At 43.8% G+C, this 12,500-nt stretch overlaps 1 protein-coding gene across 2 annotated transcripts in view; it reads right to left on the bottom strand.

The window, feature by feature from the left end:
- zfhx4 (zinc finger homeobox 4) overlaps window positions 1-12,500 on the bottom strand; it is a 74,205-nt gene that overhangs the window by 44,654 nt on the left and 17,051 nt on the right. For both annotated transcript variants that reach the window (XM_053674741.1, XM_053674742.1), the window contains exons 2-3: window positions 12,269-12,500; window positions 10,656-11,158 (exon numbers count right to left, since the gene is read on the bottom strand). The exon at window positions 12,269-12,500 is cut by the window's right edge and continues 2,380 nt beyond it. In XM_053674741.1, the coding sequence (XP_053530716.1) occupies window positions 10,656-11,158; window positions 12,269-12,500 (735 nt within the window). The remainder of the gene's footprint in view (window positions 1-10,655; window positions 11,159-12,268) is intronic.

Raw genomic sequence — 12,500 nt, 5'->3', positions numbered from 1 at the left:
AAAAAGGTTCATCAAGGACAATATGGGGCACACTTGTGTCTTTGATGGATAATTGTTCCGGATTAGCATTTGGCAAACAACCAAGAGCCGGAACTCATCGGGGACCAATCATTTTTCGCTAACACCTCGTCTCAGGGCATCCCTCATCATGCCAGCGTGCCAGGGGTACAGACGCAGGGATTCCCAAAGCGGATGGTCCGAAAGGCGTACCCCTCTCCCTCGGCCTAATCAGGCATCCATCTGACAGCGCAGAGGGGGATCACAGCACAGTGCCAGGCTGCCAAAACAATGCAAATCAAGGCACCAGGGACCCCTCTTCACCTGTCAAACGGAGCCCCAATTCCCATGGAGCGTGTTTATTCACTCCCCCTGCAACCTGACAAGGGGACTTATTTATTTATGCCGACTTCAATGATTACAAAACACCTCCTCTCGCCCCTTCGTGTTCGGCCTGTCTCCTGACGACAGTAGGAGTTTCCGCTGTGACAAACCCGACTCATTAGCAGCGTTCGGAAACAAGGTGAGTTTCGCATCGTTGTTAATCCAGCCAGTTCTGACTCGCTCGCGTAGAAAGGGAAGGAAAGAGAGAATCGGTTCATCCCTAACCAAGGACAAATTAGAACATTCTGTGCAAACATGCCTTTTTTTTCCCTGTCATTAACCATAAAAAAATAAAATAAATAAAAAACACGCCTAATGAACACGTACCTAAAATAAGCTGTGGCATAATTGCCCTGGAGCCACGTAACCGCCGCAACTATTTCCTAATAACATGGTGTGGTGAAACGAAAACTGTATCTGTATCTAAATGCATCAGCATTTTCTGCCTTCACACTTTCCTTTATCCCCTAAAGATCACCTTTGAGAAGGCACGGTGTTACTCTACAACCTCACAAGTCAGGGGAAGAAGAAGAAAAAAAAAAGGACAAGCAACAAAAGCTGGTTTTGTTCCTCAAAGCATTTTAAACACATACCAGCCTCACTTGGATTCCAGCCAGATATACCATTCCATCAATACTGACACCCTGCAAACACATGTTACCGGTAAGCGCCTGAAGAAATAAATGAAATGCTATATCATAGAAGCTATTGGCAACCTGACCGAGATTCTTGCAAGAGGTATGCCTGCCCCTGCATTCCATTTCCGAGCTCTTTCACAAGGCCACTGTCTTCTCTGCGGAAAGCATGTCTGGAAAAAAAAAAAACGTCTCGTTCGGCCCCTTGCTCTCCCCCGGCCTATACAAATCCGAAGGAATGTATCAAAGGGCTCCAAATTGCCTGTGCTATTTGTTTTTTTTTTCCCTTTGCAAAAATCCATCAAGGATGTCACATGTAATTGTGGCTTTGGGTATTCAGGCCAAGGCAGGGCCTTACTGCCGAGCAGCTTAGAGGTCATATAACAATAATAATCATCCTCACAAATGGAGGCCAAAACGAGTACACAAATTAGCACAATGAGTCTTTCTGCAGCATGAGATTTCTCAAGAGGAATGATAGAAGAGTGCAGGACACGCCTACTGGTCTCTCTGAAAATGACCAGTCCTTAACTATATCCATCCGCAATACGCTATGTAAGTAGTCCAGGATTTGGGCTAGGTATGAGCTAACGTGCAAGGCTAATCCAGAATACTGATGGACAGGACTATTGTAAAAAAAATGCTTTCACGTGACTAACAGAGGAACCCACGCAAATAGATCCTCCTAGACACCGAGAGATCTTCAGAGATTATTTTTTTCCATCATGTTGTATCATATTATATTGCATGTTCTATTTATTACATTATTTCCAATGTATCCATGCGCACATGTATGTGCACATGTCCTACTCTCCCATCTGCAACGAGACCAGACTGTGAGAAATGTCTTTGAACGATTTTAAAACGCTGATTGATCTGCGGCGAGATATATCATTGATTACTGTTAGCGCCGATTCCCGCTCACACGCTCCTGCAGTAAATACAGCTGTGGGCTTTGGGAACGAAGCATCCGGCGACTTCACACATACCTCACCAGCAGTAATAGTGCATGCAGGGGAGAGACGGAGAGCGAAATGTTTTCACAGGGAGCTAATGTTGTTGATCTGGTATGTGTCATTAGGCCTGAGATAGTGGGTATGAAGTAGGATCTCTTGCACTCGCTTCGTGAACGTAGTGCGGAGGAAAATGAACGGGGAAACGAAGAATATGCAAAAGCTCGGGTCACTGTGCCAGAGACTGAGCCACTATTACAGCTGTCACACACTGGCCTTCTGTGTATGAGGACTAAAAGACTGGCATGCAGTGGGCACATGCTTGAGAAAAGACGTGTGTCTTCTGCACACGTTCAAGTCAGGAGGTCCATTCTGGATTAGCATGAACTTCGTGACAACGACTCCTAGTACAAGATGAGAACGAATTCCACTGACAGTGGTATCTCAGAACGTTCCTGAGAATCATTTTCCACATAATGCTCATCTATGCATTATGTACTGTACGTTTCTAAGGTAAAAAAAAACTACATATTATAAGCAAGCAAATTTAAACGACACTGCTAAGAATAATGTACTGGAATCCCCTTCCAGTGTAAACACGAGCGTTCGGGAATTGCATCTGCATATCACCTCTTGCCTCAATAGTTGATATGGAAGATTAAGGAGCGGTGCTTAATCTTCGCTCGCTAATCCTTCCCACCGCAAACGCAGACACGAGTGTTCGTCCGCTCTTCAAATTGCCTTAAAAGAAAGCAAACTGGCGATGAAAATGGAGGTGTATTTATATTACGGTGATTTAAAATCTGTCGCCTGGACACTTATTTCCCATTAAATCCACTGACCTCACCATTACCCTTAAAAGCTTTGCTTGTCTTCAGCAGGAAGTGAAGAAGTCCAGAGGCTCCAGTGCCTGTGCACTTCAGCCTTTACTTTCCATGATTTAATTCATCATCAAGTTCAGCCAGATCAGCATAGCATGGACCTGACCTCCTCAGCTAGCTCAGTCGGAATCGGAAAGGGCGAATTATTGGGCTAAACTCGAACGGGACCGAGGACGCGCCGTAACGCCTATGCTTGACCACACGGAAATAGAACACAATGAAGACGGGTCAATTTGGTGTCCGATATTCTTTAACCCAGTAAAGCTGTCACGTCTGTGTTAATATAAATACATTATGAATATTGTACAAAGAATTCTGAACAGGAAGTGCGCTATTGTTTTTTGAGAAAGCTTGCCAAAAAGGGGCACATGCTATCTGTAGTTTCTTTCATGCCTACATGAGCAGTCAGATATGAAGCTCGCGGGTTACAGTCTTCATTTTTTAATCCGGAGTAACCGCCTGGTCAGGGTCACGGTGGTGTAATTGACTAGTTTACGCTACTGGTTTATTTATATTTCAGGAAAGAGAACCAACTAAATCCATCCATCCATCCATTTTCCATAGCGCTTACTCTACACAGGGTCGCGGGGAGCCTGGAGCCTATCCTTGGGAACTTAACTTTTGTGTCGAACCCTGAGTCATTACAGAAGTACAGGACTCTTGAGTACAAACGTTGACTCTTCCTCCACCTTGTATATCTGATAAGCTTGTGACCGAGCCCCGCCCAGGACTGTGCGCTTCTTCCTATTCATGCTTTTAAACACTGAAGCCTTTCATATCCCATCTGCCTTCAACAACAGCACGGAGGTGGCTCCCTGATTTGCAACCTATTAGAGAGCAAGCGAAGGCGTGGGCGGGGGGGACGGACGGGAGGTAAAAGAGTGGCAAGCAGGAGCATCAGGATCAGGAGGGGAAACACATTTAAAGAGCTCTTTTTCCTCCTTTACTCCTCTCAGCCCTCGACGAGAGCAGCTCTTAAGGCAGAGCTTTGCATATTGCGCTAAGAAAGCTACAGGAGACAAGCCTTTAAGGGCAACTGCTTTTAACCCTGGCTTTCTCAAGAGAGCCTAGGCAAATAGCACACAGACCAACAAGAACACACACACTCATGAATACACACTCAGGGAAGGCAGAAACATGGAACTCCGAAGTCACAAAGTAAGCCGATACAACCGGAAGCGTCCAATAGCAGTTTATACGCCTTGTACACACAAAGGGAGACGTAGTTGGGTTTTTTTTTGTATGTGTGTGTGTGTGTGTGTGTGTGTGTGTGTGTTTTTTCCATTAAAAAGCTTTAGTCGTAGTCCACATACCAAAGTCCACTCAACATACCACAGGCCACTTTGAAGATTACTGAAATGTTTTCCTTTGTTCCTCACCAACGAACGACAGCAACGAGCCAGCGTCCCGTCCTACCTTCGAAATTCCTCAATACAAATCAACCCAAACTGATCCTATTAGTCCTTAATAAGAAGTTCATCCACTTGTTGCGGCAGCTAAACGGTTAGCTAGCTTGCTTTCTTTTCTCGCTACAAGGGCCGGTCGTGTTAGTTTTATTTCTCGGGTGAAGAGGATGACTAAATATTTCGTTCGTCGTATGTCGTATCGTTGTTTGTTATCGTAAGTCTGAAATCAGAAGACGTTGAGAAGCACGCAGATGTCACTGCGTTTAAATGGAGTATTACAGAAAGTGTTTGCGACGGATGGACTGCGCATGAAATGAGCACGATATGAAGTAAAAAGGTCAGTTAGGTTTAAAAGCCAGACTTTCTGCTGCCAAACCACATCACCACCACCTCTCACTGTTTAAACGTCCCAATAAAAAAATGTAATTCAATTCACGAACAAAGCTTCATTAGGCGTTCTGTATTCTCATCCCAATCCCCTATAACCCCCCCCCCCCCCCCCCCCCCCAAAAAAAAAATATTTCAACAGGTTAATTTAACAAAATTCATGAATGTAATCCCAAACAAGTGAGCGGGACTTCTGTCGGGTCTATTTCAAAGCATTAAGGATTACTAGTAGCGGTCTAATCCTGCTGAACTTAAGGGAGGTAAATGGTATTGTGTTGGAAATCCTGGCTGGGGAAGAACAGGAGGCTAAATGGGTTCTTTGCTCTGTAATCGAATATCACACACTACTCATCTATTCAGCGAGCACCTAATGTTTAAAACCAATTACTGGAGGTATGCTGTCTGGCTATTTGGGCACGGTAATGTATGCAAAAACTGTCACCCATGACTGTTGTTCAGCTTTGACTATTCTGTCTCTGGCCATGGAGTTATTAAACATTATCGATAAATATCGATCTGTGTATTGATCACATTCACACTCTTTCAGTTCCATTCAATAAGCGAATGGCTTCATCATGGCTTGAGTTTTTCCACACACACACACACATATGCCTAAACTGAACCAGAAGAAGGAGCTCGTGGGAATTGGTGATGTGCAGACATACGTTTATCGTCCAATAATCCTTTCCAGGCAGGAGTCCTACATTTGCGCCCACCTCTGTGTCTGGAGACTTAAAACAAAGCTAATTACCTTCTCTATTTAAAAAAAAAAAAAATTTTAACCAAGAGTATCATATTATTGCAATTCAACTCCTTTCAGCGCCGACCTTATCAGTGCTTGATGAGTCATCCTTTGTTAAGCTGGCTCTCAAATCCCAGGAGAACTGAATAGGGTGGGGGAAGGATGGAAAAAAAAAATCTAAAAAACGTATGAAAAGGGAGGGGGAAAAAAATGACAAACTTCTGCCACTCTTTGTTTTGAGGCAGTGTGACGCTCCTTTTTTGGTTGCCCCCCCACACACACACCACCACCACCACCACCCTTCGTCCTCCGTTCCTCCACCCCCTGCTGCTGCTCCCATACCTGTCAGCCTCAATAGCCTTCACAGTGGCTGCACACAGACAAATGGGCTGACCTGGCCAGCCTGGATGACCCCCGGGCCAGCAGGAAGATCACGTCTGGTTATTAATATCAGAGCATTCTCAAATGGGGGAACATTGTACGAGAAACGAGAAGAGAGAGAGAGAGAGAGAGAGAGTGAGGTGGAGTGGGCTTCAGTTAAGTGCTGAGTTGCTAGTGTTGTCACTCAGTACCCGCTGGAGCTCGAGCGTAGAGATCTGCTTTCATGGTATAGACAAGAAGATGAGAAAAAAAATCGAGGAAAATAACAGAAATTCCTATTCCTATTAATATCTATGAGGATTATTAAGAGAGGCAGCAAGGCCTGGCCAAAGCCCTTGGCTTTGTGTTTTCGCAGCCGTACTCGTCTGTCTTTATGCTTTAATTATAACCTCCTCCCCCCTCTCCACGCACCCTCCCTCTGACAGATTCCCATTGTAATCCCGGCGCAGGTGAAAGATGAGAGCATTTGAATAATCTGGTCGCTCCAGCGGGCAGGAGGAAAAGGGAGGGCACACGTGTGTTTATGCATGCAGAAATAATCACGCCTCGATCCGACTCTGTGTGGACATAAGCTAGTGTCCTTTCGTGCTTTTCCAAAAATGACAGCAGTGTAAAACCACATCGACAACAAAAATTCATAAAAAATCAATCAATCATTGGTTCGTTATCGATAGGTCATCATAAGAGGAAGTAGTCATCGAAAAGAGTGGATTTTACACCACTAAGGCAGGTCTGTACGCTGAGATAAAGCATTACAGGTCTACCGTCCCCACACTGTACACTATGAACTATGACTTTTTTATGTAAATACGTTCGACTCCATCTCCTCTTCGTTGTGGAATCACATGAGCTGAAATGACAGTCCAATAATTATAGCTGCATACATATGGGATATTTGATTTTCAAATGAGATGGACGTGGGCTTGACCTTCAGTAATGAGTGTGGTATAACGGCATGGACTTAATAACGTGCCTATCAATTGGCGGCCATCTTGAATTTGTATTTTTTATTTTTTTAAATGAGGTTAAAAAAAAAAAACCCAAAATATTGGAAAGTATATGCTGCCCTTGTAGAAAAAAAAACACTGGAAGAGAAAATGTGAAAAAAAACAAAAAAACAAAAAGAGTATGACGGGGGAACCCCCCCACACAGTGTCTGATAAATATGAAATTTCTCAACTCCTTTTTTTCCCCCTTCTGCACCCCTCCTTCCTGCTCGCCCTTTCTCTCTCTCTCGCTCTCTCCTCTTTTAATTTCCCCTCTCATTTCCCTGCCCCGACCAATGATGTTGCCATCCGTATCATGGATAATGAGATGGGCTATCTGCTGCTCCCCGGGGACAGGACTGTGGAGAGCCAGTGCCCCTCTCCAGCAGAAAAGATGAGCAGTGTATGTGCCAGGGTCCCAGTGGTCTTGGAAATGAAAGAGAGAGAGAGAGAAGGAAGTGTGGAGGAAGAGGAAGCAGAGGAGGTGATGAAGGAGAAACAGAAGACAAATACATATATGGAGATAATGTGGTGGGCTCCAGACAGACACAGAATTCTGCTTCGCTGATGACAGATTGGCTGCGACTGTTGTAATCAAGCGCTTCATAACTCCTGGCTAGTGCACTGGGATGGATGCGTACATACTGGCCATCCAGATACAAAAAGAAAGAGTGAGAAAGAGAGAGAGAGAGAGAGGGAGGCCCAGCTGATGAACAGGTGCGGTTTGGTATTTGAGTTCCCCCGCTCACACTCTGACTCTGACACACTGACCATGAACATTCTTGGCTCTAAATGACCCAAATGCCCAGTGCAAATCCTCTCTTTGGAGAAACACACATTTCCTGCCATTTCCTAACCGAGCGTTACGCTGCCTTTCAATGGTCATGACAGATTTATACCGTCCCACATCTGCATTTATTTCAGTGTTTATTATTATTAATTATATCATGACTATACATCATTATTATAGGCTCAATCCAAACAGTAACACAGATTCGTGTTTGAGTATGGCGGTGTGTCACAGCCTATGAGAATCCAAAGCTGTTTTCTGTTTATTGTATTTATCTGAACTTCTGCTAACATAATTTCATTCCTTTATGCAGAAACGTCACTGAATCCTTTTGGAAATATGCAGAAGCAAAAAAAAATAATAAAATAAAATAAAATAACATAAAACTGCGGGGGTTTTTCATTTCTATCTCCAGTCATTTCTTAGCCATAAAGATATTTAGTATTCCAGGTCCCATATGGAAATGTCGTCAACGCTTTGTTCTTTTCTGAGCCTGGCCAAACTACCCATTCCCATGTGCCTTTCACCTTTAAACATAAAAAGAGAGGTGTTTTTCTGGTCAAATAAAGAAGTCTCTATTTTTTTAAGCTTTACTACCATATGTCTATGAGTGAAATATTCTCATTTCTGCCAAACACATTAAAGGCTGCATCTGTAAAACAGATTTCCCTCCTTCTTGGCATTAAAAAAAAAAAAAAAAAAAAAAGAGTAGGCAGGCAAGAGTACAGGACGAACAGGACACTGCTTTCGCTCTGTGCGTTAAAAAAAAAAGAAAAGAAAAGAAAAAAAAGCTGAATTAATACTTAGAAATCACTTTCATGTCTTTTTCGTGCTAGGCCTCTCTCCTGAATCGTCTGGTCTTGAAGCAAAGCTTTGATTAGATTACTTCATTATTTTCTTTTCTTTCTTGTTTGGACTTTCAAATGTCAAAGAAAGAGTAGGCTTTGTCATGCTGCTACTGGATTTACCGACACGTGAACGCAAAACAATGGCACCGTTTTAATCCCTGCATCAGCCACCTGCTTTTTTCATTCTGTGTCACGAGAAAGGAATGGGTTAATATATATATATATATATATATATATATATATATATATATATATATATATATATATATAAAAAAAAAACTATTGCTGACCATGTCATGTTCAAACATCACTATACATAACATTTCACTACCAGATACCACATACGGGCGTTTTAACTTCATCGGGATTGGTGGAATCATCATATGATGCCTGTTTCATTATATTTCATACCGACAATTAAAAAAAAAAAACACACACACACACACACCATGAAGCCAGCACTGACCCACTCTCATGTACACGAGTGTGCAAACAATCTGTACCCGCAGCCATGTCTATGCATGCAGCAACAACCACATGCTATTGAGCTCATGACTAAGCTAGGCCTTTCTCACCTCCTAATCTTCAGTCTACTTGTCTTCCTACATGATCTCCAATGCTCTTTGTTGCCATGGAATCCTTTTTTGTTTGCTTAGAGAATTAGTGCAGCCCTTATGAAGAAAAAAAAAAGAGAGTGAGAGAGAGAGAGAGAGAGAGAGAGAGAGAGAGTGGGGTAAAGAAAAAAAAAGAAAAAGTTTTTAAACTGCTAAGGATTTCAAAACATTCCCATGGACAAGGTTTTTAATGCCAGGCCTCAAAATTCCACATGCGATTCTTTCAGGGCTTCATTTGGCTCATGCTGACTTCACTCGTCAGAGGATTTGCTCTTTGTTGCTCAGTAACTAACGCCACATCACTAACACTGAGTGAATGCATGAAAAAAGTGAGTCTTGTCTTTCTCTCTCTCTCTCTCTCTCTCTCTTTTTACGGTGCAGGCTTATGGTTAAATGAATATTCTTGGAAAGGCCTCTTTGTGTATTTCTCTTTTTCGGTGTACCCTGTTAAAAGGCCCCTCGGAGACGCTTTCGTTCTGAGGCGGGGTAATAAAATCGTATTTCATTATTACTATTACAGACCTGCCAATTCTGCGCGCAGCCTAGCCATTGTCAGTCGCTAAATTAACTTTTTCTAAATATACAGCCGAAGGGGGTTCGGCTCATGCGCACGCTTTGCCAAAAGTGACTAAGGCTGATCGATAGATCCTCATTACGTTAATATGGTTTATCCAGAGAAGTCCACTAATGAGTCTGGGATGCAGTATAGGTCTATGATTTCAGGATATCAGTATTATTGTTTCAGGCAATCACACCAGGCCAGTAAGTCAACACCCAAAAGCACTTAAGCGCAGGATGATACTACAATGACCACCTCTGACCGTGCGCTGTGGATCGTCTATCCTATATTTTGCCAGGAGAATACTATCCAAATGATTCATAGGGTTTTTCGAAAGACAACCAACATCCACTCAAAATAATCACAACCCAGAGAGACAGAGAGACTTTTCAGTGCACCTTCCCACAACCACTCATCTTCTTAAGTCACCTCCTGAGAGCTTCCCTCACTCCAAGGTGACAAGGCGGATATTTATTTATTTATTTATTTATTTATTTTTTTATTCATTGGGGTAAAGTAAAGATTCAGAGAACCAAATATCAGCCCGGCTCACTGCTCCATATTGATATTTCTGCCATGAAACTCGATTAAGTTTGATTTTCGAAAAGGCATCATGTAAATAGGCTGACTGGTATGTCCCTGGCCTGGGGCGTCTTTACAGGAAAAGGAGAGGGGAGATTGGGAAAGAGTGATGGTAGAGGGGTAAATCTAATTTACAGCTCGCTTAATGACATTTGACATCATAAAAACAAAGGTGCTGGAAAACAAATAGCCTGTATTTACCTGCGCTCGACCACAGGCACTGAATCAGCTCTCTGTCTCAGGCCACTGCGCTAGCCACTGTCCATTTACCTCAGCTACATTATGAGGTGTAATGGAGAAGGATAATGTACATACTCTGGTTTACATTTAGCAAATCGGCCTAAGGCATAGAGTGTGGGTTGGGCAGAGCATGCGCACGCTCACACAGGAACTAACTCAGACACACACACACACACACACACACACACACACACACACACACACGCACACATGCACACAGAGATTAGAAAGATATCAGATCAGTAAAGCTCGGGGTGAAAAGGCCCTGACCTTGTAGAGCTTGAGCGCTGCCTCGTGCCTCTGGTTGGTGGTGTGTAGCCGCAGCTTCTCCACACTGTTGCTGTAGTAGTCGCAGGCATTGCACTTCAGGTGCACGGGATTGCCGATGGCGATGCACTTGAGGCGCCACTGGTTGGCCTTGCCTCCTTCTTTGATGTGGGCCACCAGCTGGTACTTCTGCATGTGCTTATCGGTTTTGCAGTGGAGCTGGAAGTTGGCCTTGAGCTGCGTGTTGTAGTTGCACAGCTTGCACTGGTACACATCGCCCATCACAGCCCTCCACTCGTCTTCTGGGAGCAGGCGCTCGGCCGCCACGTGCGCGTTCAGAGTCTCCAGGCTGTCCGTGGTGAATTTGTTGCACACAGCACACTGGAAAAGTTTCAGCAGCGGGTCACTGATGCAAGGCGACAGCTCTCCGGCGGAGAGGATGGACAAGTCCTCGGCCATTAGCTGACCAGTCGTGAGACGCAGCTCTGACGGCAGCTCGTTATTCACTGCAGGGAAGGACAGAGGGGTAGATGTGGACAAAGGTAGATGTTTTTAGAGAAACTGGAGTAGGGCACCCACACAAAAGGATTTGCTAAAATAAAACCTTGGTGAGGAGTAGTGGACTGTATAAAGCCTTAACTATAAAAAGCCATAATAGGATTGAATCAGGATCAATTACAATCATCCCTTTCAACTTCTAAACCCCCCCCCCTCTCATCAGATAGCTTTAATTACTCCTACTGGGCATGTCATTCCTGAGTATGTACTGGGGTTTTTTCTACCATAGACATGAAAGTTGATCAATAAAAAAAGAGAATCTGCTATAATATAAGCCCTGAACATAAAGCAGTTCATCTTCCATGTGGCTAATGGTACATTTCTTAGATCCTTTCACGTTTTTACAAGTTGAATACCTCATTTCTCAATGTGCTACAAGGAAAATTCAATAATTGCACCAGTTTAATATCTGGACCTTTTTGTAGACCATATGTAACAATCTGCTAGACTTAAAATATGAGTGTGTGTGTGTGTGTGTGAGTGTGTGTGTGTGTGTGGCTGCTTTTTCAATAAAGGACAAAGAATTCACAGAAACAATAGACCATGACAGGCTAATATATGTGCCAGCTCATGCTAAGAGTTAAGGTGAAGACATGAAGAGAGGCATTTGTTTTCAGTATTGATAATTCAGAGGGCTGCATCTGCTCGGTCATGACCTGCAGCTCTGGAGTGGGGATAAAAGAGTGAGAAAGCTGCTGTCAGGTCATTGTGAAAGTTCCAGGGGAAATCTACTCCATACTGTTGGTTTTTAAGATAAGGTCTTTCGGGGTAGGGGTGGGAGATGGAGGTGGATTAAGCTGACTTAAGAAAATTAAGAATGAAAGATTAAGAATAATTCCCATGAGGTGGTTCATACTCATTGTTTTAATCAAGGACTAGGTTGGGAGAAGGATACAATAATGGGTGGAGTAATAAAGGCAGAAAGAGAGAGAGAGAGAGAGAGAGAGAGAGAGAGAGAGAGAGAGAGAGAGGGAGGGCCAGGGAGGGAGGGAAGGAGGGAGGGAGGGTGAGACAAAGAGACAAAGACAAACAAAAACATGAACAACAAATCTACTCACCAAGTCCAGGAGCCAGAGCTGTGGTACCACCGGGATCCATTTGGAAGGGGTTAATCATCATTTGCGGATCCGAATGGTTGTCCAGCTTCATGCCGGTCAGGCCGATGTTCTGAGCCAGGTAGTACTGATAGAGCTCGGCTTCGGCCGGCGCCAGGCCCAGGTGAAGGTTGTGCTGGATCTGCTTCATGTTCTGCTGCAAGAGCATCATGTTGTGCATGTGCTTCTCGCTAGT

This window comes from Ictalurus punctatus, chromosome 23, assembly GCF_001660625.3.
Source record: "Ictalurus punctatus breed USDA103 chromosome 23, Coco_2.0, whole genome shotgun sequence".
Taxonomy (NCBI): domain Eukaryota; kingdom Metazoa; phylum Chordata; class Actinopteri; order Siluriformes; family Ictaluridae; genus Ictalurus; species Ictalurus punctatus.
This window is presented reverse-complemented; position numbering and strand designations above follow the sequence as displayed.